Source organism: Emys orbicularis, chromosome 3 (assembly GCF_028017835.1).
Source record: "Emys orbicularis isolate rEmyOrb1 chromosome 3, rEmyOrb1.hap1, whole genome shotgun sequence".
In the NCBI taxonomy this organism is placed as follows: Eukaryota; Metazoa; Chordata; order Testudines; family Emydidae; genus Emys; species Emys orbicularis.
In genome coordinates, this window is record NC_088685.1 from 39,250,260 (window position 1) to 39,276,591 (window position 26,332).

The 26,332-nt window shown below is 44.1% G+C and overlaps 1 protein-coding gene across 1 annotated transcript in view; it reads left to right on the plus strand.

The window, feature by feature from the left end:
- The window catches only part of PXDN (peroxidasin), a 158,811-nt gene that overhangs the window by 113,168 nt on the left and 19,311 nt on the right, over window positions 1-26,332 (plus strand). The window contains exons 17-19 of the mRNA XM_065401091.1: window positions 674-2,177; window positions 2,886-3,020; window positions 20,931-21,139. Coding sequence (XP_065257163.1) covers window positions 674-2,177; window positions 2,886-3,020; window positions 20,931-21,139 — 1,848 coding nt within the window. The remainder of the gene's footprint in view (window positions 1-673; window positions 2,178-2,885; window positions 3,021-20,930; window positions 21,140-26,332) is intronic.

Consider the following 26,332-nt stretch of genomic DNA (forward strand, 5'->3'; position numbering starts at 1 on the left):
GCTGTTAGCTTCTATAAACACATTATTTTATTACCGTTAACCTCCTCCCCTCTTCCTGCCTATTGTTTGTTACACTCACTTGTCTTTGATTAGATTGTAAGATTAAGGACCACAACTACTGATGTGTTTTGGGGTTCCTAGCATAATGGGGCACTTGTATTCTGAGCAGGGTGGAGGGTGTGTATGTCTTTTTTGTATTGCTGTAATATTTATATAACATATAAAACAATACATAATAGTAATAAATATATTTTGAAGTAATCAAAAGCTTGTATAAGATATCAGAGTTCTGAGAGTAGAAAAGCTTCAGCTGATATTAGTTTTGGGCCACATTTTCAGATGTTCTCAACATCCAGTTACGACCAGATTTTCAGAAGAGCTCATTTCCCATTTAGGCACCTAAATGAAGTGGGCAGATTTTCAAATTATTCTCAATGGCAGATGTTTGGTGTTGAGTACTTTTGAAATCTGCCTATTTCATTTAGGTGTCTAATCTTTTGAAAAGCTTTGAATCATTGTTGTCATGCAAATTCTTTTTCCTTTGAATTTGTCCAAGGGTATGTGGAATTTTTTTTAAATCAAAAGATGATAAAATGATGTCTAGAATATTTGTGATTTTGTATCCAAAATCTGATAAGTCTTTAATTTTCCCTATGCTTCTGTTCTGTTTCAGGCTATCACTATAACGATCTTGTATCTCCACAATACTTGAACCTGATAGCTAATCTGTCAGGCTGCACAGCCCATAGACGAGTGAATAACTGCTCAGATATGTGCTTTCACCAGAAATACAGGACACATGATGGAACTTGCAATAACCTGCAGCATCCGATGTGGGGTGCCTCTCTGACAGCCTTTGAACGTTTGTTAAAGTCAGTCTATGAAAATGGATTTAACTTGCCTAGGGGCATTGGACCTAATAGACACTATAATGGATACACACTCCCCATGCCTCGCTTGGTTTCAACATCTCTAATAGGAACTGAAACAATAACCCCTGATGATCAGTTTACTCACTTTCTAATGCAATGGGGTCAATTCCTTGATCATGACCTAGACTCCACAGTTGCGGCTCTGAGTGAAGCCAGGTTTTCTGATGGTCAGCACTGCAGTTCAGTTTGTACAAATGATCCTCCATGTTTCTCAATCATGGTACCACCAAATGACCCCCGAGTTAGAAATGGTGCACGGTGCATGTTTTTTGTACGCTCCAGTCCTGTTTGCGGAAGTGGCATGACATCTCTTCTAATGAATTCTGTTTACCCACGAGAACAGATTAACCAGCTGACTTCGTATATTGATGCATCCAATGTGTACGGCAGTTCAGACCATGAGTCACAAGAAATCAGAGACTTGGCAAGTCAAAGGGGTCTTCTGAGACAGGGCATTGTACAGAGATCCGGCAAGCCTCTTCTTCCATTTGCTACTGGTCCACCAACAGAATGCATGAGAGATGAAAACGAGAGCCCAATTCCTTGCTTCTTAGCTGGGGATCATCGTGCTAATGAGCAACTGGGTCTCACCAGTATGCATACATTGTGGTTTAGAGAACACAACAGAATTGCTACAGAGTTACTGAAACTCAACCCACACTGGGATGGGGACACAATATATCATGAAACACGCAAAATTGTTGGTGCAGAAATGCAACATATAACATACAACCATTGGCTACCTAAGATCTTTGGAGAGGTAGGCATGAAGATGCTTGGTGAATATAAAGGTTATGATCCCAATGTTAATTCTGGCATAACTAATGAGTTTGCAACTGCCGCTTTTAGGTTTGGTCACACACTTATCAATCCCTTACTGTATCGGCTGGATGAAAACTTTGAGCCTATTCTACAAGGCCATATACCTCTTCATAAGGCATTCTTCTCTCCCTTTCGGATTGTAAATGAAGGAGGCATTGATCCACTGTTAAGGGGATTGTTTGGGGTTGCTGGTAAGATGCGAGTACCATCACAGTTACTCAATACAGAATTAACAGAGAGACTATTCTCCATGGCACGTACCGTGGCTTTAGATCTGGCAGCTATGAATATTCAGAGAGGCAGAGATCATGGAATTCCTCCCTACCATGATTTTAGAGTTTACTGTAATCTTTCTTCAGCTCATACTTTTGAAGATCTGAAAAACGAAATTAGGAATCCTGAAATCAGAGAGAAACTTAGCAGGTGAGCTTGAGGTGAAAGTTAACTGTTAAAAATTCAAATGTACTTTTATATCTAAATGTGCATGTGAAAATAATAATTATTTAAATGTCTAACCTAGAAGGAAGTATTTGTTAGGAAAGGTATAAAGGGAATATCCCACAAAACTTCCTGCCAACATCAGGAGATATGTATGGAAGGCTCAGGGTTCCCGAGTACCTGCATAAGCTACAGAATGTCTTTCCCCCAGTGAGACTTACACAGATCTGATTCGTCCACTCCTTGAGTTGTAGAAACTCCATGAAGCTGAGCCCATCCAGAGACCATGTGTTCATGTATACACCCATAGGAGATTTTTTTTATGAGTAATATTTAAAAACTAAATATATTTAGTACTGAAATCTCATGATAGTATTTATATCTTCAGTTTTCATAGAATCATAGAATATCAGGGTTGGAAGGGACCTCAGGAGGTCATCTAGTCCAACCCCCTGCTCAAAGCAGGACCAATTCCCAATTAAATCATCCCAGCCAGGGCTTTGTCAAGCCTGACCTTAAAAACCTCTTTGAATTAAGTGCAGCACAATGCAGGAAGAGAATGCTAAAGTGATTTAATATCAGTCATTTTTGCTGTGAATAGTTCAGATCCATTGCCCTTAGTTTTGTCATAATACTGAATGCTTTTATAAATGTATAATTTTAACATAACTATTTGTGTTTCTCTTGTTATAGGCTCTATGGGTCACCTCTGAACATAGATTTATTTCCTGCTCTTATGGTAGAAGATTTAGTTCCTGGTAGCCGATTGGGGCCAACTTTGATGTGTCTATTGAGTACACAGTTTAAACGTCTTCGAGATGGAGACAGGTACAGCCAAAATGCCCATGGAAAACTTAAGTGAATTTAGAATAGATTTTTTTTTTAATTGTTTAGTGACTTTTTTCAAATCCAAACTCTGTTTTCTTTTTCTTTTATGATCTGAATATAGAAATGAAAGTGATAAAAAGCTGATTTTATAGTTTGTCAAAGCAGCTGAAATAACAGCTATGCTTATTTATTTTTAAGACCTGTTATCTTTTATGGGGAAAATAGCATATAAAGCACCAACAGGCAATACAGTGTAGCTGACTGAGCGGGGGACTGGGACCCAGGAACTCCTAACTTTCCTATTTCTGACATTGTTTGACTGGCCTTGTACAAATTACTGCTCAGGCTACTTTACTGTAAATTGAAGAAAAACTTTCTTCAGTGATTGTCCACGTGTATTCCACTTCTGATGCACATGCATCCATATGTGTGAGATTGGATTCTGTTAGCCAGCAATGTCCACTGGAGCCTTTCCTGCACTCTTACTGCCTGTGGCTGCAAGATGGAAACCCTGTAATGTCCACTTCTCTGCATACTGTGTAACTTTACTAGTTGTGTGTAGTTAGCTAATAATACTAGCATAGTTATTGCAGTGATTTTGTTTTTGTTTTTTACACCTATTAGCTATATGTAAAAACAACAACAACAAAACCCTCTTCTTAGTGTTTGGGACTTTCCCCACCCTAATGGGGATTAGCTGCTATGGCTGAAATGAAGCCCCTGGGCTTCAAAACTTGTCCTTCCTGTGAAGCAACTATTTCATTGAATGACAGACACTGAATGTGCCTCTTTTTTCTGGGAGAGGATCATTTGCCCAATAGATGCTAGATCTGTTGCTTCTTCTCCAAAAGCATGTAGAAGGCAAGAGAGGCCCATCTTAAATGTTTTCTCCGGGAGCACTCAATGCAAGCTTCCTCAGAACGGAAGGGGAAAAAAAGCCAACTGGGCCTCAGCAGGCTTCCTCAGTCAGTGCTCCTGTGACCTGCTGCCCAACTCAGCTCCCAGGCTCACTCTTCAAAGAAAACTTCATCCACTGAGACCAGCAGAGCAGCCAAGTCATATCCTTCACTTAGTTGTCTGAAAGGGGTCAGAAGGGGCATAGTTCCCACAGTAAGTGCAGGCCTTGATTACCCTCCCTGGAACCTAATAAAAGGAGGCATAGATCTCACACTACTCGGCCAAAGGTAGTTCACAGCCCAAATTTGGCCCCTCTGACAACCTGGCAAAACCTGGTCCCCGAGCCGATAGGGTGCTGTCTCAGGCAGCAGTCCACATTTTGCCGGCACCAACCTCTCAGTAGTAATATTGATGCACACAGTGACGCTGACTCTTGCAGCACAGATGCTCCTGGCACTGACTTTCTTGGCACCAAAGTTGTTCTTGGTATTGAGTGATCTGGCAAGGAAACCTAGCTCTGCTACCACCACTAGATGTTGATCTCCCTTCCCTGTGAAACTTGTGGTTCCTTGAGAAGGACATCTGGCATTGACTCACATTAAACCCCAGTAAGAACAGGAAAGTGAGGAAGAACACTTGCAAATAGAGAAGCACTTGATCTCAGCAGTGATCGCCTCTTCCTCACCAGATGAAGCAGTTGTGCACTGCACATCCATTCAGTCTGACTATTTAAAAAAAATTCAGGAACTTCTGCATCACATGGTAGACACATAAATTCAAGAATTTAGGGAGGAACCTAAGTCTTTTGTAGCTGAGGGACAACTAGTAACTCATATATTGCTGCAGGTAGCATTAAATGCATTGGACATGGCAGCACAATCAATGACAAATTCCAGTGCCATGCTCAGGGCTTCATGGTTACAGCCTTCGAGAGTACGAAGGAGGTCCAGTCAGCTTCTGAGGTCCTCCCGTTTGAAGGTTATAACTCAAGAACTGATAAAGCTCTACGCTCTATAAAAGATTAAAGAGCTATTGTCCATTTCTTGGCGGCTACATGCCAGCCCCTAAGACAGAGCAGGCCTGGTCACAAACCACTCTAGATAAAGGTTTCTGTATGTATTATTATAACCCTTGAAGATACTGTCTACATCAGTAGCAAGCATGTTCCAGATGCATGGAAGAAATCGAAACAATACTATTGATGAAGAAAGGCGATCCAAAAGAATTGAGCAACTACCATCTGATCACAGTCCTCTCACAAGATCTTCACCCGCGTCATACTCAATTGGATTAAGAAGGATCTTGAAATGCATGAAACCAGAGAACAAGCTGGTTTCCACTCAGGTTATTCAACAATTGATCACATCCGCTCAGTTCGGCAGCTCTTTGAAAAAATGCAAGGAATACAAAGTACCATTGTGTCTTGAATTTGTCGACTACAAAAAGGCATTTGACTTGGTGGAGATTAACGCTGTATTCAATGCGCTCAACGAAATCGGAATCGACGTGAGGTACATTGACGTGCTGGAAGAAATTAACCACAATTGTTCGACAGAGATAACATTATTCCATGTCCCGTGCATTATTATTATACATAGAGGAGTCAGACAGTCACTGAAGCTGTTTTCAGCAGTACTGGAGTCGCGGTTAAAGAAATTGTACTGGGAAGAAGGAATCAGAATTGACGGAGAACAGTTAACGCAGCTTCTCTTCACTGCCGATTGTGTAATATTGGCAAAGGACACAGGAGAACTGGAGAAATTGCAGCAACTGCAAACACTTTTGCATGATATCGGGTTGGAAGTGTACACTTTGAAGATGAAGTGGATGTGGAATGAGCATTGTGCAGCAGGAATCATCACTGTAAATGGGAAAGTAATCGAGGAGGTTGACAAATATATTTACCTGGGTCAGCAGGTGAACAGAGACAACTCATTTGAAGGGGAATGCCGTAGGAGGAGAAAGGCGGGGAGGGGAAGTTTCAACAAAATAAAGACATCTCTAACAGATTATGAACTTCCCATGAAGAAAAGAACTGTTTAACTCCACTGTTCTGCCAGCAATTATATATGGAGCAGAAAGCTGGTCAATGAGGAAAGCGGAGGAAGAAAAAATTCGCTGTCACCCAGAGAGCAATGAAAAGGCAAATGTGTAAGATATCGGTCCATGATCACATACTGAATCAGGAGATTAGAAGGCGTACAGAGGTGACTGATGTAGTGCAGACAATGTAGGATGCAAAGCAGAGATGGGCAGGTCATGTAATCCGTAGGGAAGACAATAGGTGGACAACCTGCATCAGTGACTGGATCCCTAGAGACCACAAGCAACTGCTGGGCAGACCGAAAACATGCTGGGCCGATCCCATGACAGAACTCTTTGGCCAGAAATGGAAAGAACGTGCTCGCAACAAAACGGAATGGTGTGGCGTCGACTTGCATTCATGGAGGGGCGGACAAGGACAAGCTGGACAAAGGTGATTATAATCCACAAAGATCATGTGAGCCACCAAGGAAGGAGCAAAGTTTCCAACACAGAGGCTCTCTTCCTTGGATGCTGCACCTCTAGATCCCCCTCATGGCAGCCAGTTTGGACACCATCATTGAGAGCCATATAGAGCGTTTGGAGAATCTATACCCTTCTTGCCACCCCCATTTCTGGCAACCACCTTTTTATTTTTGAGAGGCTTGGAATTGATTTAACTCAAACCACTGGGTCTTAGAGATTAACAGTGTGAGGTATTATTCATTTGCAGTCCCTTCCTACCCCTCTTCAAGGACTCCTCTTACAAAAAACTGTTAAAGTAAGAAGTGAATACCCTTCTAAATCTCTGAACAGTGGAAGAAGAGCCTCTGGAGTTAAAAGGGGAATGGATTTTGCTCCCATTATTGTATAATCCCTAAGAACAAGGGAGACAAGCACCTAGTACTAGATTTGAGACAACTCAAACAGCTTCATCCGTCATTTCAAATTCAGTTTGGTAACTCTAAATTCAGTTTGGTAATTCTAGCCTCTATAATCTTATCCTTAGATCCTCAAAAATGGTTCACAGCTCTCAGTTTAGAAGACACATACTTTCACATATCAATTCACCTGGCACACACAAAATAACTAAGATTCCAAGTGGGAACTTCCCACTACCAGTACAAAGTCCTTCCCTTTGGTCTTTCAACAAAACCAAGAGTATTCAGCAAGTGATTGACAAGCTCATTTTACGAGGCAAGGTATGCCAGTACTCGATGACTGGCTCATTCGAGGAAGATCACCATGGCAGGTGAACGATTCTATTCACTTAGTCCTACATCTTTTCACCACACCAGATCTCAAAATCTAAAAAGGAAAGTCAATCACTGTTGCAAACCCAGAGACTAGAGTTCATAAGGATAGTGTTAGATTCCCCATCAGCAAGGGCTAAATCTGCCACAGGACAGATTCAAGACCAAGGTAGACCTCATCAACCAGCTGCAAGCTCACCCAAAGACATGAGCGAGAGCATGTCTCTCACTTACGCCACATAGCATGCCAGATTTCACCTCTGTTTCATAGAAATGTGGTTGAAAATAGTGTATCTGCCCAACATACATCATATGGACATGAAGACACAGGTGCCCTGAGAAGCCTTCTCATTATTAAATTGGTGGAAGACTCCCATGTGTGCAAAGGAGTACTGATTTCTCCAGCTGTGCCTACCTATCAAAATATTGGTGACTTCCACGCTCGGGTGGGGAGCCCACCTAGACCACCCACAGGTCTGTGACCCAAGTTGCCTACGGTAGCCCACACTGAAAATGCCAAGGTCAGGGCCGGCTGCAGAAAGGAGAGCAGATTCTCCCAAACCTGGTGCTTAACACTGTAGTTAGATTCACTGGCCAGTCACAAACTGTGCTCCTGGTCCCCCCCCCCCACAAGTTATCAAGGAGCTGGGGGGGGGGGAAAGAAACTGCACAGCCCTTTTTATTGCATTCCATTCTCTGGCTCACAATCAGCAAATAGGTCCAGTAAAGTGAGAAGTTATTTAAAACTTGTATGCACTGTACAAAATGTTCTTCTGATCCCCAAAGGGCCAGCCACAGTACCAGATCAATATTAGTTTGGATCTTACCCAAAATACCATGCTGCCAGCCAATCCCTTAGTATCTAAAACTAAAGGTTTTATTATAAATGAAAAGAAAAGAGAGAAGAGAGATGTTAAATGGCCAAAGCAATCAGATACATACACATAACTTCAGAGTCCATATATCAGGTTCTTAGCAGCACTGGTGAATTTGCTGGCTTGTAAAGTCCCTCTGGAACATCTCCAAAGCTTGGGTGAATATATTAGTCCTTTTCAGTTTGTAGAGAAGTTACTCCAGAGGTGAGAAGCAGGATTGAAGACAAAATGGAGAAGATGTAGCTGCCTTTTTATATCCTTTGTCATGTGGCTTGGCTTGTACATCCTTTATCCCAAACAGATGCTCACAGCACATGGGCATGGAAAAGCTCTTGGAGTCCCCTGTCCATAGGCATGTCCCTACATGTCCTGCTGACTCATAGGCATAGCCCCTGGCTTCTCTCTGTTGGTTCATTGTACAGTTGATTGCCCTTGATGGGCCATTAAGCAGGCTGGATAGTGCTGATGCCAATCTGTATGGAGATGTCACTCAGAAAGACAGCACAAGTTTGAGATGCAGTTATTTATAACTCATGAAACAAAGATGATACGTACATATAAACAAGATTATCATTCTTAGCAAATCATAACTTTTGTACTGATACCTTCCATGGCATACTTGTAATATTCATTTCTATTTTGTAATATTGGTATCAATAATATTATAAATGATCACCGATATTCCATGCAGCATTACAAGGCACAAGGCCTCTGGACTGCCATAAATGTTCTGGAACTCGGAGCTATTTGTCTAGCATGCAAAGCGTTTCTTCTTATGCTATGGACTAACAGTTGAGGAAATGACAGACAACACAACAGCAATGTTTTATGTCAACAAACAGAAAGGAATACAATTATCCCTCCTTTGCTAAGCAAGTTCATCTCTGGAATTGGTGCATTCTTCAACAGATTGTACCAGTAATTCTGCTTCTGCCAGACTTTCAGAATGTCCTGCTGGACCAGCCCTCTCATCTGCAAATTGCCCGCTAAGGATTTGAGTTTGCAAACCATCTTCTGCAGGTGAGGATAATGAGCAGTGTTGCTTCAGATGAGAACAAGAAATGCCAAACATTCTGTTCCAGGGTGGGAGATTTGGGGAAAGGCTGAATACAGTCTTCTTGTCAGATGCTTTCCTTATCTCATGAACTCTGAGAATAAAGTGTACCTATCCACTGATTATGTAGGTGAGGCAATATCTTTTATTGGACCAACTTCTGTTGGTGAGAGAGAGAAGCTTTCAACCTTACAAAGAGCAGTGACACTTGGGGTTATTTTCTCAGACTAAAGCAGAGGTCTTTGTAAGCTCAAAAGCTTGTCTCACCAATGGAAGTTGGGCCAATAAAAGATATTACCTTACCCACCTTGTCTCTCTCTGTCAGTGAAAGAAGCTGTTTAGCTGAAATCCAGAATATTTTTGTGCATAGCAGGAAGGACTCTACTAGATTGACCTATGCACCTAAATGGAAGAGGTTCTTTATTTAGACAACACTATGCCACTTGTCTCCCTTAGAAGTCGCAATTCCTACTATTCTGATCTATCTGATATGGCTAAAGCATTCAGGGCTATCCATCAGCTCCATAAGGGTACATCAAGCAGCAATATTGTCCTCCCATTCTAGGGGAAAACATATTTTCTCACCCTATAGTTGCTATATTCCTTAGGGGCCTTATTTCATGTGTTTCCCACTTTCTGTGAGCCCCCTTCCTTTTGGGACCTCAATATAGTGTTAGGTGGGTTAATGGGGACCCCCTTTTGAGCCATTAGCAACTTGCTTTCCATATAATCTTTCTGTGAAAATGACCTTTTTAGTGACTATAACATCAGCTTGAAAGGTAAAGGAGATGCAGGGCCTCACGACTGGTCCACTTTACACTGCGTTCCATACCGACGAAGTGATCCTTAGGTTTCGTCATAAGTGTTTTTCAAGATTGTCTTAGATTTTCATTTCAATTAGACTGTTCACCTGCCATTTTTCTTTCCTTAGCCCCACTTCAACCAGGGGGAGGCCAAATTGCACATCCTTGATGTGGTTAGGACTCTTTCATAATATCGTGAAAGAACAAGAACCTTCAGGGGTTCCCCCAGGCTATTTGTAACATTTGCAGATTGGGTGAAAGGTCAGGCAGTATCCACCCAAAGACTGTCTAAATCGGTATTTAATTGTATTAGGGCATGTCTACATATAAACCACTACAGCAGTACCTCTGCCGCTTTGCCGCTGTAGTGTTTCAGTGAAGACACTATCTATGTCGGCGAAGGTAATCCACCTCCCCAGGAGGCAGTAGCTAGGTCGAAAGGAGAATTTTCCCGTCGACCTAGTGCTGTCTACACGGGGGGTTAGTTCGGTTTAACGGTGTTGCTCCGGGGGGGGGGGGAGGGAGTTTCACACCCCTGAGCGACACAGTTATGGCGACTTAATTTCCTAGTGTAGACCAGACGTAATGTAGACATAGTGTCATGGCCTTAAATAAATCTATGAGTTTTATTTAGATTATAGTCTACTCCACCAGGGCTCAGGATCTTTTCTGTCTTCTGTGGGAAGCATGCCAATTTCAGAAATTTGCAGTGCAGCTACAGTGGGGATGAGTCCACACTTTCAGCCAGCTATTCTTTAGTTGAGGCCTCAAGATTTGATGTCCTCTTTGACAGGGCTGTCCTGCAGTCTTGAGTTAAATGGGGCTTCTAGCGACCTTCTCCTAATTATGAGGTCACTTCTCACTAGTCACCAGAAGTGGAATACATGTGGACAATCACTTGAGGTAGAAAGAACAGTTACTTACCTTCCAGTAACTGTGTTTTTTCAAGATGTGTTGTCCACATGAATTCCATGACTTGCTCTCTTTCCCCTCTACTAGGGAGTTCTACACCACTTGGATTTTGAACTGGACAAAGGAACTGAGGGACACTTGGGCCCACTCCATCCTTCATGCCCTTAAGTGAAAATATAAAGGGGATAAATACCTGGCACTCCTTTTGGTATTTGACCGCTCTCCCTTCTCAAATTCTGACGTCTGAAAATCCACACTTCCCTCCTTTTGATGTAACTTGTAGTCTGTGATGTCTTGCCTGGTTTTGCCTCTCTTGAGGGAAGAAAGTCAGGTTTCTTTTTATTGTAGATACCTGGCAATGATTAGCCACATTTTAATAGTTACCACTATCTAATTAAGTTTATTTTTTTTATAATTAAAAGGTGCCTTAAGAGAGGGAAAATAGAGAGAGAGCATGAATCATGAAATAAAATTTAATTTAAAACAATGCCTCAGGCAAATATTGCTAAAATATCATTAGCGAGGGTAGATCAGAGCTTATCTTACAAAATTGTAGTCTGGTACTTTAAACTCTTAGATCATAAATAAAGTATTTGGATACCTACAGGTGAGTGTTACAGCCCTCTCAGTACACTTTTCTGTATTTTTTTCCTTTGCATAAAACCTACTTAAAATTTTAGAAATGGAATCCAGAACTGTGTAAATCAGATGTTTGTATGTAGATGAATGGAAGGGAGAAATTCTGACTCAGAAATAAGGGCATAATCACTTTGGTGCCAAACTTTAGGAAACCTTGTTATACACTTAGCGAGCCCTGGATCATTCTTAATTTTGTGTTGTATTATAGTGTTTGTCACTGGCAAAGGTTCCATTTGTGCCAATATAGAATATATTGACTGTCTCTGGTTCTACTTCATGATCCTTACCTGCTACTGCCAATGACAAGCATGATAAGCAATCTTCACATGCATGTTGTTAATATTAACAATAAGGCGGAAGGAAAACAAGCCAGAACAGAGAAAGAACAGGCTAAAGAATATTTAGATAAGTTAGATGCATTCAAATCAGCAGGGCCTGACAAAATTAATCGTAGGATATTTAAGGAACGAAGTGAAGAAATCTTGGAATCATTAGCAGTCATCTTCAAGAACTCATGGAGGATGGGTGAGGTCCCAGAGTATTGGAGAACAGCAATCATTGTACATATCTTTAAAAAGGGGAACAGAGAGGACACTGGGAATTGATCAGTCAGCATAATTTCAGTACCCGGAAAGATCCAGAAACAAATTATTAAACAATCAATTTGTAAGCACTTGGAGGATAATAGTTCAAAATAGTGCAAAAACAAATCCTGACGGAGCAACCTAATTTCCTTCTTTGACAGGGTTACTGGCCTAGTGGTTAGAGGCGGAAGCAGTAGATGCGATTTATCTTGATTTTATTAAAGCTTTTGACACTGTCTCACGTGACATTCTCACAATCAAATTAGGGAAATGTGGTCTAAATGAAATTGCTATGAGGAGGGTGCACAACTGGTTGAAAACACATACTCGGACAGTAATTATCATTGGTTCTCTGTCAAACTGGGAGGACATCTCTAATGGAGTCCCTCAGAGGTCAGTCCTGGGTCTAGTGTTATTCAGTATTTTCATTAATAACTTGTATAATCACAGTCTCCACTCCATTATCCAATTTGTGGATGTCACCAATCTGGGAGGAGTTGCAAGCACTTTGGGGGACAGGATTAGATTTCAAAATGACCTTGATAAATTGGAGAATTGGTCTGAAATCAACAAGATAAAATTTAGTAAAGACAAGTTCAAAGTATTGCATATAGGAAAGAAAAATCAGAGGCATTGCTATAAAATGGGGAATAGTTGGCTTTGTAGTAGTACTGCAGAAAAGGATCTGGGAGGGTTATAGTGGATCACAAATTGAATGAGCCAACAATGTGATACAGTTGCGAAAACGGCAAATATTCTGGGATGTATTAGTGACTGTGTTATATCTAAGGCATGGGAGGTAATTACTCTGCTATACTAGGTTCTGGTGAGGCCTTAGCTGGAGAACTGTGTCCAGTTGTGGAAGGTACACCTTAAGAAAGATGTGGATACATTGGAGAGTCCAGAGGAGAGCAAAAAAAGTGATCATAGGCTGAGAAAACCTGACCTATGAGGAAATATACCCTTAAAAAAAAAGGGTATATTTAGTCTTGAGAAAAGAAGATGCGAGGGACCTGGTATATGTTAAGGACTGTTATAAAGAGGACAGTGATCAATTGTTCTCCATGTCCACTGAAGGTAGGACAAGAAGTTAAGGGCTGAAGCTGCAGCAAACATTATTTAGGTTAGATATTAGGAAAAAACTTTCTAACTATAAAAATAGTTACGTAGTGGAATAAGTTACCAAGGGAGGCTGTGGAATCCCCATTTGTGACATTGGAAGTTTTTAAGAACAGGTTAAACAATTTGCTAGGGAAGGTCTAGGTATACTTGATAAACTAGGTATACTTGATATACTTGGTATACTCCCTAGTGCAGGGGAGGGAATGGACTGTATGACTTCTCAAGGTCTCTTTAAGACTTCTATGTTGGTTGGTACTATTGAACAACATCAAAACAGTGAGTGCCCCAAAATATTGCCCATCTCTGTAACTGTGCTGCAGCCATTGCCGGTACACCTTTCTTTGGATTAAAAATTGGAACTAGTGGCTGCTGCTCTGTAACCAAAGTAGATTGTTTCCCATAAAGATATCGGTGAAACTTTTTAACTCTCCAGATTAAACTCATTATTTTTCTATCAATTTGGGTATAATTATATTCTACTGAGGTCAGAGATCTAGAAGCAAAGACAAGGCCTTTCAGTATCATCTTCCAATACATGTGAAATTACTGCTCCTATTCCATATGGGGAATAGTCACAAGCTAAGTTTATAGGTAAGGATGTATTGCTGTATGTAAGCACTTTTTCAGATGTTATAAACTTCTTTACTTCATCCATAGTCTTGACACACTGTGTGGGCCAACACCATTTCTGTCCATTCTGTCACAGTTCAGTCAGGAGATGTTACATTATCACTATGTTAGGTAGGAACCTCTGGTTCTTCTTTGAGTGCTTGCTCATTTCCATTCCATATTAGGTGTGTGTGCTTGCACATGTACTGGTGCCGGAAGTTTTTCCCTCCGTGGTATCCGTAGGGGCTGGCTCTGGCGCCCCCTGGAGCGACACGCACATGCCGCTATATAAGGGGCACCGCCGGCTCCCCCCACCCTCAGTTCCTTCCTGCCGCCAGTGACGGTGCTGGAACGTCTGCTGCTTTGGCTAGCTTTTCGCTTCGTTCAGTGTGTCTCACTAACGTTTTTTCCCCCTGAAAAATAGTTGTATATAGTTAGTAGTTACCCTTAGTGTTAGTTCTAGTTAGTTGGTCCCGGACGGGACTCAGCCTAGGGACGGGGCATGCCCCGGTCTCCAGGCTTTAAGCCATGCGATCGTTGTAAGAGGCCTGTGCCCATCAGTGACCCGCACATTAGTTGTTTAAGGTGTCTAGGCAAAGGACACATAAGTGACAAGTGTCGCATCTGTAAATCATTCAAACTCCGAACAAAAAGGGAGAGAGACATCCGTCTTAGGGCACTCCTGATAGTGTCAGCGCTGACCCTGGCACTGGAGCAGAGGTCCGACTTGGCCATGAGCACCGCAGCTTCGGTGCGGAGCGCCCCACCAGCACCATCTACGAGCCGGCACCAATCCCCCTTCCCGGCCCCGGCCAAGAAGCCCAAGAGGACCGCGAGGGGACGACCTCCCACTTCCTGTAAGGGAAAGGAGAGGGCCGGAGAAGAGCCAAGACCTGTGCTGGATGGCTCAACGCCTCCGTCAGGGAGTCGGGTCCCAGCTGAAGTCGAACGGTCTAGCCCCTCCCTTACTATGCCTGCCACACCGGACAGTGATGAGGGCCTCTGTCAGCTAGAAGTCCCGTCGATGCCCGAGGCCCTGGAGGCAGCGCAGGAGATCCTGACACTACCGGTGCCACCCAAACCGGCCCTGGAGGTATCCAAGTCCAGGGGTAAACCCACCTTGGGACCGTTCCACGTGTCCCTGCCTCAGCAGCACCGCTCCCCATCACAGGGGACGTCCAGCCAGCGCTCGCCCACAAGGAGCCGTCATGCCACGGAAGTAAGGAGGCAGGCTCAGAGAAGCCCTCTTCGGTCTCCAGACCCTGGGCATTGACAGCGGGATTCAAGGCGCGGCTCACCGGTAACCTGGCACAGACCTGCGGAGGCACGCACCCCCCGGCATGAGCATCGAGACTGACCCCTCATGTCTCCAATGCCTTGGCACTCATCACGTGACCGATCGGTTGAACAGAGCTACCAGTCACACGCCTGCCGGCACCTGTTGCCGAGACGCAAATCCCCACGGTTGGGGAGATCCTCCTGACAACCAGCCCGCTCTGGCTCCCCGTCCCGCTCTAGGTCCCAGTAACCAGTTGAGCAGCGTGAGGCATAGTTCACCAGTTTACCGACGCAGATCCACCGAACACCGAAAATCCCCGAGGGCCCACGTGAGGGACTTGTCTCGATCGTACAGGTCGACGTTGGGCACAGTGGCCGGCACCACACGGAGGAGGGCCTCCGGTCCAGCCAGTCATGGTCACGCCGCAGTGACCGCTCCGCTTAGGACTCCGGCACTGAACAGGAGTCCTTGTCAGCGGGACAAGGCCCAGCACCGGCGGTACCATCGGCATCATCAGCACCATCGGCACCGCAACCAACCCCATGGCCTCCTGGCCGATGGCCGGTGGCATGGTACCCCTGGAACCCGTCGGGGTTTACCCAGCCTTTGCAGGCCGCCTGGTTAGTGGCGGGGGCCTCAGATAGGCCACTGGCCGCAGCATCCCACCCTCCTCCGGAGGTGGAGGCCCCACAGGAAAAGACCCTCCAGGCCCCTGAGTACCCAGACGTGCAGTCAGCTAGACCACCAGGGGATGTGGTAGATCCCTCGGCACTGAAGTCGTCCTCATCGTTGCCGGACGAAGCTATTATGGGTTCCCCTCACCCAGTTCCACAAGATGACACCAAGGCTCATCGTGAGCTTTTGAAGAGGGTCGCCTCTAACCTGGGGCTCCAGGCAGAGGAACTCGAGGAGCCGTCGGACTCACTGTTCGACATCCTTTGTTCCACAGCACCCGCTAGATACCTACATGAGGGGGTATCGAAAATAATTAATGCTCTGTGGCAAACCCCTTCCTCCCTGCTACCCATTTCAAAAAGGGCTGAGCGCCAATATTTTGTGCCAGCTAAAGGCCATGAGTATCTCTATACTCACCCGGCTCCAAACTCACTCATTGTTGAGGCCATTAACCAGAGGGAAAGGCAGTGTCAACCGGGGCTACACCCAAGAATAAAGACTCGAAGAGACTGGATCTGTTTGGGCGAAAAATTTATTCATCTTCCAGCCTTCAGTTGAGAGTTCCCCCTGACCATGGCTAGGGTTTGCCTGTGCCTGCTGGGACACATGGCAGCATGTACGTATGTCGTCTGCTGTGCCAGGCTCAGGATGCGGCCCTTACAGCAGTGGCTGGCGACGGTCTATTACCAGTCCAGAGATCACCTGGAAAAGTCGTTACCATCCCACCAATGATACTTACCTTGCTATAGTAGTGGACCAACCCCAGGGTGGTCCTGAAAGGAGTTCCATTTGACAGCCCTCGTCACTCGATCAAGTTGATATTGGACACCTCGGACCTTGTCTGCGGAGCACATCTCGGTGGCCTCCAGACCCAGGGCATGTGGTCCCCAGAGGAGATGAGGTTGCACATAAATGTGTAGGAGCTCAGAGCGGTACGCTTGGCCTGCGGAGTCTTTCTACCGCACCTGGCAGGCAAGGTGGTGAGAGTGTTGACGGACAATACGGCCTTGATGTTTTACATCAACAGGCAAAGGGGAGCACGCTCGTTGGCCCTCTGCCAAGAGGCACTCCGACTGTGGGATTTCTGCATCGACCACGTGATCCAACTGGAGGCCGGTCACCTCCCCGGCATCAGGAACACACTGACAGACCGCCTCAGCAGATCCTTTTCTTCTCACCACGAGTGGTCACTCCATCCAGAGATAGTCCGGACCCTCTTCCAGAGGTGGGGAACTCCCCAAGTGGACCTGTTTGCCACCAGACAGAACAGGAAATGTCATCGCTTCTGTTCCCTACAAGGCCTGGGCAAAGGCTCCCTCTCCGGCGCCTTCCTCCTTTCCTGGTCGGGTGCTCTGATTTACGCCTTCCCGCCAATCCCACTCATCAGCAGAGTCCTGTCAAAGGTCAAGAGAGACAATTGCCAAGTCATCATGGTCGCCCCGGATGGACCTAGCAGTGGCCGCTCCCTGGCCCCTTCCCGACTGACCGGATCAGCTCTTGCAACATCATGGGTGTCTCCTACACCCCAACCTTGCCCCCCTCCACCTCACAGCATTGATGCTGCGTGGTTGAATTTGGAGGAGTGGGCCTGTTCTAAAGAGGTCCAGCAAATCCTCTTGGAAAGCAGGAAGCCTTCCACTAGAGCAACCTACCTGGCCAAATAGATGAGGTTCTTCCACTGGGCGTCTGAGTGTAGCATCTCTCCAACGCGCTCCTCCTTACAACCTATCTTAGATTACCTGCTCCATTTTAAGAACCAGGGGCTTTCCCTCTCTTCCATCAGAGTACACCTTGTAGCTATCTCCGCTTTTCACCCGCCAGTCCAAGGTCAGACAGTGTTTTCACACGACATGTTGGTCTGATTCCTGAGAAGCCTTGAGAGACTCTTCCCACCAGCCTGGGCTCCTGTTCCACAGTGGGACCTTAACTTGGTTCTTTCTAGTCTCACGGGCCCGCCCTTGGGAGTCACCTAATATGGAATGGACATGAGCAAGCACTCGAAGAGGAAAAGACAGTTACCTTTTCCATAACTGGTGTTCTTCGAGGTGTGTTGCTCATGTCTGTTCTATAACCGGCACTCCTTCCCCACTGTCAGAGTTTCCAGCAAGAAGGAGGGTGGGGGGAGCTGGCAGCACCCCTTATACCGCGGCATGTGCGCGCTGCTCCAGGGGGCGGCAGAGCCGGTCCCCTACGGATACCACTGAAGGAAAAACATCCGGCACCGGTGCATGTAGCAAGCACACATACCTCATATGGAATGGACATGAGCAACATATCTCAAAGGACACCAGTTACGGAAAAGGTAACTTTCTTTTGTAACAACTATCCCTAGGAAGGCGCATAATCATAACACATTTTGTGGTTGGGTTGCCTTTAGGACAGCTTCAACTTTTTCTTGTGAGTTATATAAGCTATCTTTGTCAATGGTGTGGCCACAATATGCAACTTAATCTGAAAAATTCATATTTGTCTTTATTAGCTCTTATAGGACCAAACAGCCTTGCCAAGTATCTTTTGGAGGTTCTCTGTGTGTTCTTCATCACTAGCTCCCATGACCAGTATATCATCCAAGTTGCATGAATATCATGAATGCCCTGTAATCTCTGGTCCATAGCTCCCTGCCAAATAGCTGGTGCGGATGTTATTCCAAACTCTAACCTGCTATATTGAAATACGCCCTTGTGCATGTTAATTGGAAGGTACTTGTCGTAGGATCATAAGAATGGCCATACTGGGTCTCACCAGTGGTCCCTCTAGCCCAGTATCCTGTTGCTGACAGAGGCCAGTGCTTCAGAGGGAATGAACACAGCAGGGCAATTTTGAGTGATCCCAGTTGTTGTCCAGTCCCAGCTTCTGGCAGTTGGAGGTTTAGGAACACCCAGATAATGGGATGCCTCCCTGACCATCTTGGCTAGCCACTGATGAGCCTATCCTCAACTGGATCACCTATTATCTAATTCTGTTTTGAACCCAGTTATACTTTTGGCCTTCACAACAACCTATGGAAAGGAGTTCCACAGGTTGACTGTGCATTATATGAAGAAGTACTTCTTTGTTTTAAACCGGCTGACTGTTAATTTCATCAGGTGACCCCTAGTCATTGTGTTATGTGAATGGATAAATAACACTCACTTTGTCCATACCATTCATGATTTTATAGACTTCTATCACATTCCCCCTATAGTCATCTCTTTTTTGTAATCTGAACAGTCCCTGTCTTTTTAATCTTTCATCATGTGGAAGCTGTTCCATGGCCCTAATAATATTTGTTACTCATCTCTGCACCTTTGCCAATTCTAATATATCTTTTTTTTGAGATGAGGCACCCAGGACTGCATGCAGTATTTGAGGTATGGGCATACCATGGATTAATATAAGTGGCAATGTGATGTTTTCTGTTTTATCGTATATTGCTTTTCTAATGGTTTCTAACATTCTGTTAGCTTTTTTGATTGCCACTGCACACTGAGCAGATGTTTTCAGAGAACTATCCTCAATGACTCCCAAGATCTCTTTCTTGAGTGGTAACAGCTAATTTAGACACCATCATTTTGTATGTATAGTTGGGATTATTTTTTCTAATGTACATTACCTTGCACTTGTCAGCAGTGAATTTTATCTGCCATTTTGTCACCTAGTCATCCAGTTTAGTGACATCCCTTTGTAATTCTTTGCATTCAGCTTTGGACTTAACCATCTTGAGTAGTTTTGTATCATCTGCAAATTTTGCCACCTCACTCACGATCCCTTTCTTGAGATCACCAGGTTCTTGAGGGACCCCGCTGTTTACCTCTCTCTGCTGTGAAAACTGGCCATTTATTCTTACCCTTTCTTTCCTATCTTTCAACCAGTTATTCATCCATGAGAGGACCTCTTATCCCATGACTAAGCAGTTTGCACTTTGCTTAAGAGTCTTTGTCAAAAGTCTTTGTGAAAGTCCAAGTACACTGTATCAACTGGATCACCCTTATCTACCTGCTTATTGATACCCTCAAAGAATTCCAATAGATGGTGAGGCATGATTTCCCTTTACAAAAGCCATGCTGATTCTTCCCCAACAAATCATGTTAATCTGATAATTCTGTTCTTTACTATAGTTTCAACCAATTTGCCTGGTACTGTAGTTAGGCTTACCGGCCTGTAGTTGCCAGATCACCTCTGGAGCCTTTTTTAAAAATAAGCATTATATTAGCTACCCTCCAGTCATCTGTCTGGTACAGAGGCTGATTTAAGCAATAGGTTATGTACCACAGTTAGTAGTTCCACAATTTCATATTTGAGTTCCTTCAAAACTCTTGTTTGAATACCATCTGGTCCTGTTTACTTCTTAGTGTTTAACTTATCAGTTTGTTCCAAAATCTTCTCTATTGACACCTCAGTCTGGGACAGTTCCTCAGATTTGTCACTGCCTTCAGTTTCCATTTGTAGGTAGGCTTGAGCTAGATCGATCTTGGAGAAATTCTTACCACCAGCTGATGATGCAATTACATACTCTGTTCTAAGTAAAGAATACTGAACTGCACACAATACTAAAGGGTATGTTTTATCTACTAACAGATACACTTTCAATTATGTAAAACAGCAAAAAAAATCATTAACCCAAAGTATTTCTTTTCACAAACTACTGGTGCACCAGATCTACTCCGTAGAGGGCAGGAAGGACAGATATTCTAGGGGTATGTATTTGCAGGAGAAAATGGGAAACAGGAGGGAGGGGGAAATTGAGGAATGTGTGTGCACAGGAATGTCCGGGTGCCTTGAGAGGGTAAGAATTTGGTGCATATTTGAGCATGCGCATGACAGGAGGGAGAGGGAAATTGGGGTGTAAGCTTTGGTGTCTTTGCGCAAAGCAACTGTAAATCCATCTTAATTTGCAAGTATGTTCTGTCTGCCTTGTCTTTTCTGCCAAAAAAAATTGTTCACTTAGGAAGATTTGTGGACAGAGGCATCATGGGTAATTAGAAGGCAACATTAAGACAGAGTGTAAAGTCATCTGCTTTCAGGAACTGTGTATTTTTCCTACAGTGATCTGTTTTTCAAAGAATACTATTTTGTGTTGATTATAATATCCCAAAATCTCTAGTAAAGTGCCAACTATCTGTATGTATGTCTTTTTATTTTATTTTATTTTATTTACCATTGTCTTAACTGTCTAAGAACTTAACTTTCTTTCTGTGAGACTACAGGTTATGGTATGAGAATCCTGGTGTATTTAGTCCACCTCAGCTGACTCAGATCAAGCAAACATCTCTTGCCAGAATTTTGTGCGACAACGCTGACAATATAACCAGAGTGCAACGGGATGTCTTTAAGGTGGCTGAGTTCCCACATGGTTATGGTAGCTGTGAAGAAATTCCTAAACTGGATCTCAGGATGTGGCAAGATTGCTGTGAAGGTCTGTATCCAGGGAAAGTATTGGGAGTGCATCCTTTGTTTCTGGTTACATTTTAAATGGCCTGCTTTGAAGAAATGTTAAGAGATTTTTAGTTCTCTTAATTCAACTCTAACTCAAGCTGAACTAGAATGTGGATAATGTGCTTACAAAACCAAATTCGGAGTGTGTAGAAGTAATATTCCACTTCCCATAGAAGTAATAGGCAGTGAAGGAATCTGGTCAGGAGATTGATTTAGCTACTGTATAGCTAAGGTTTTGGTTCTGTTGTATTAGCAGCTTACTTATAAAAAAACACTGAAACCTTACAATTTTTCCTAAATGACATTAAAAATTCTAGTAAATTGCATAGTTTGATAAAAATTTGGAATGTAAGAATAAATGTTGTGCTCACTATACTTAAATGTATATGCACTAAGTCATCCATGTATTTAATTGTTATAGTTGTGTAAGTAGGAAGCATCTGTTTTTGTTATTCTTCCTGTTTTGTTCAGTGCAAAATACTTTTCCACATGGAGGGCAGAGGAGCAGACACTTATGCTTGGTCTACACTTACCCCCCAATTCGAACTAAGGTACGCAACTTCAGCTACGTGAATAACGTAGCTGAAGTTCGAAGTACCTTAGTTCGAACTTACCTCGGTCCACACGCGGCAGGCAGGCTCCCCCGTCGACGCCGCGATTCCCCCGTCGACGCCGCGGTACTCCTCTCGTCTAGCTGGAGTACTGCAGTCGACGGCGATCACTTCCTGGTTCGACTTATCGCGTCCAGACAAGACGCGATAAGTCGAACCCAGAACTTCGATTCCCAGCCGCCGAACTAGCGGCTGGGTGTAGACATACCCTAAGTTACCAAAAGCTGTTACCTCTTAGATTGCTTGAACAAAACCCGGATTTAATTTTTTTTTTAGATGCAACACTGTTCTATTCTATAATAACAAAACCAGATTACCTCCAAAGTTTACTTAACTAATCATACAGCAGAATTACTGATTTATCATTATAAAAGAATTAGAGTTTAAATGAAACACCCAGGATTTTCTTTCTACTTTCTTGACATTCTGACCTGCTGCTTGAGATTGTCACAGGCCCCAGGCAGTAGCGTAGCTGGGGGGGGAGCGGGGCAGTGGCCACTCTCCCACTGAGCACAAGTGGCACCTTTTCAATTTCTTGGCGCCTTTTTAATTTTTACTCACCCGGCGGTGGGCCCTTCACTCGCTCCGGGCCCGCCGCTCTTCACTCACTGAAATGCCGCCGAAGACCCGCGGAGCGAGTGAAGGTCCCGCCGCCGAGGTGCCGCCGAAGACCCGGAGCGCCGCCCCGTCAGTAAAAGTGCCGCCGGGTGAGTAAAAGCACCACAGCGGTTGGCGCCTTTTTTTGTGATCGCTCCCCCTGTTCCCTCCACCTGGCTATGCCACTGGCCCCGGGGCCTAACTTTTCTGCAAGGTGAACTATTTGAGCTGTGAGCTAGCTAAATTCAACCTTTGCGGCTTTTTTCAGTATCTTAACAGAGGAACAATTACCCTATGTTTCAAGTAGTCAACTAAGACTCAGGAGAAATGGTATCAATTCATGGCTCTGCCACATACTTTCTGTATAACATTGGGAAAGTAGCTTATTCTCTCTGTAACTCAGTTCTGCACCTGTAAAATGGTGATGATGATCCTTTCTTACCTCAAAGGAGTATTGTAAAGATAAAAGTATTAATCTTGGTAAGACGCTTAGGGTATGTCTACACAGCAATGTAAGGCCTAGACTCGAGCCTGGGCTCAAGCCTTGTGTCCACATGCCAATTGTGTTAACCTATGGCTCAAACCTTAGGTTTCAGGACCCTACAGGGCTGAAGGGTCCAAGCCTGTGTTAAACTGGGACCTAGGGTCTGAGCCCCATTGCTTTCCTGTGTGCACGCGGCCCCAGCTTCTTGACTCGGGTCCTGGAAGTCTTCCGGATGTATCCCAAAGTTCCTTGGGACAATTTCCTTAGTCTTCTCTATGCTGACAATCTGTGGTGCAGTCTGTTGCACTCTATTGCAAACAGAAACACACTTCTCTTTGCACAGGCAGCAGCTCTGGTCAGCATTAACCCATTGTCTGCTGAACACTGGTCTGCGAGCATTGCTGTCAGGAAGCTTGCAGGGTTTTCAGTGGAGACCATTCAGAAGAAGCTTTTTGCAAAGAGAACTGCTTTCTGGTCACGAGCCTAGCCAGATTTTGGTGTACGCTGCCCAGGTGCCCCTACACACGCAGCCTGGGGAGGGCAGGGGCAGAGAGCAGATCAGGGACTAAGCAGATGCCCTGTCGGTAGGGGGAGAAGCAGAGCTCCTGGCTCAGCATGGCTTGGGGAGGATGACCCACAACTCCCCAGCCATACCCCCTCCAGGGCAATTCCCCTGTCCCTGCTCTATCAGGGTGGCTAGTGGGAGCAAGCCCCAAACCTCCCCGCAGCCTCCTGTGGTAGTGACTCCAGCTCCTCCTCGCTGCTGCACAGAGCTTGCCCAGAGCAGCTGACAGGTGGGAGGCAGCTCCTGGATTCCAAGATGTTGGGGGTCATCCCTCCCAGGGCCATGCTGAGCTGGGAGCTCTGCTGCTTGCCCTCCCTGCAGGGCACCTCTTGGTCCTGCTCCACTCGTTGTCCCTTGCTCCTGCTCTCCCCCACACCCTCCCTGGGGCGCCTGGACAGCGTGCAATGTGAGGGCTGTGACTGGGAGCCTCTTGGGTGTCCCTTATCCCTGCCTCCCGGGGTGCAGTGGGGGCAGGGATAAGGGATCCCTGGGGTGTGGTGAAGCCTTGGGGATACACTTCACTGCTCCACAGCCGGCAGCAGCCAGACTAGGGCATGTGTGTGTTTTTCCTCTGAAACCTACATTTTATGTCAAACTTCAAAACAGACAAATAAATAAAAAACCAACCAAGCAAATACATTTGAACCACCCCATTTTAAAAATTAAGAATGGCAAAGTTTCATTTAAATAGTTTGATAGTCTTGGAGACTGATGTCCCAATTATCCTCAGAACAGGTGCACATGGGCATTTCCTTGCCAATGTGATTCAGCCTAGAGGGGGAGAGCCCAATTTTCATTTCGTTCAGTGTAAAGCCATCTCAAACTGTAGCCATTCTACTGAGACAGCCACCCAAAGGAGCTAATTATTCAGTTTATGTATTCATGTGCTCCTTTTGGGCACCTGAGTCCCATTGATAGCATCGTTACAGTGAGGAAACAAGGTGGGCAATAGAGTTTTCACACGGTGCAACACATGCATAGGGCTAGAGTGTCGACACTGGCAGACAGGGACGCTAGACACTGAGATAGAGTTACTTTGACTCGGGTCTGTACACTGCAGTGTGGACTCCAGAGCCCTAGGTTTGAACACAGGTCAGAAAATCCTTAACCTAGGGTTAAAATTCAGTGTAGACTCTTAAACCCATGGGTCAGTTGAATAGGGTCCCGCTAATCCAAAGCTTACATTGCTGTTTAGACATACCCTCAGATACTGTAGTGATGCGGGCCATATAAGAAGATGACAGAACATTAGGCATGAAAACATGACAAACCGAGGTCAATGACCTATTTACTTCTTTGGAGCCAGGATTTCATCCCAGTTGCCTAGGGTATGTAGCATTCATCAGTACAATTTTCTAAGTTTCTAAATTTCTTTCCTAAATCTTATCTAAATCAGAAAATAGGGGTATCTGATGTGGTATCCTATCTCTACAGTGGCTCAAGACCTGATCTTTCAGAGAAAGGTGCAAGAAACCCCATATTAGAATAACTTGTCCAGAGGAGACATTTCTTCCTAATTCTTACCAGTTACTGATTGGCATATGCCCAGAAACATGAGAGATTTCTCTCTTGTACATTTTTATCCTTTCTAAGACTGATTCAGGAAGGCATCCTTATTCAGGTAAACAATAAAATGTGCTTAAATCCCATTAAAATCAATGGGATTAAAATACATACTTTAGTTTAAGCATGTAGATTATAGGTTTTTAGGCCAGAAGGGACCATTAGGTTATCTAGTCTGTACTCCAGTATATAGAATTTCACCCAGTTACCCCTGTATTGTGCCTAATAACTTGTGTTTGACTCAAGCATATCTTCCAGAAACAAGACATGGAGATTCCACCACTTCCCTTGGTAGTTAGTTCCAGTGGTTATCACTCTCACTGTTAAAATTTGAGCCTTATTTCTAATCTGAATTTATTTGCCTGTAACTTCTAGCTATTGGTTCTTGTTATGTCTTTCTCTGATAGATTTAAGTGACCTTTGGTACCTGGTATTTTCTCCCCAAGAAGGTACTTATACACTGTAATTGTCACATCTCAATCATCTTTTTGATAAGCTTAAATAGATTGTTTTCTGTAAGGGTATCACTGTAAGGCATTTTCTTCAGCCCTCAAATCAGATTTTAACTTTTCTCTTCTCCTTCTCCAATTTTTCAGCATCCTTTTAAAATGTGAACATCAAAACTGTGTGCAGTATTCTAGATCTGTCTCACAAATGCTGTACACGGAGGTAAAATGACCTCCTTACTCCTACTTTGCAACTCCTCTGCTATAAATAACCAAGGATTCCATTAGCAATTCTTTTTGCCATAGCATTGCTCTGGGAGCTCATGCTGAATTGCTTGTAAACTATGAACCCTACATCTTTTTTCAGAGTCACTACTTTCCAGGAAATAGTCCCCCATTCTCTAGGCAGAGTGATCATTCTTTGTTCCTCAATGTTTGACCTTCCATTTGGCGGTATTAAAAGGAATTTTGTTTGAATGGGCCCACTTTCCTAAGCAATCTAGATCACTCTGTATGACTGCTGTTGCCTCATTGTTATTTACCACTTCACCAATTGATGAGTCATTTGCAAATTATACCAGCAGTGATTTTACGTTTGCTTCCAGGTCATTGATAAAAATGCTGAATAGTATCAGGCCTAGTTTTGAAGCTTGTGGAACTTCACTAGAGACACCATTTTTTGGTGATGATTCCCCAGAGACAACTATTTTTTCAGATCTGTCATTCAACCAGTTCTTAATCCATTTAGCATTTGCTTTATTGATATTAAATAGTGCTAATTTTAATGAGAATGTTGTTCAGTAACAAGTCAAATGCAATACAAACGTTTTAAATATATTACATCTACACAGTTACCTCTATCAACGAAACTTGTAATCACATCAAAAAATGAATTTTTTTACAAGAC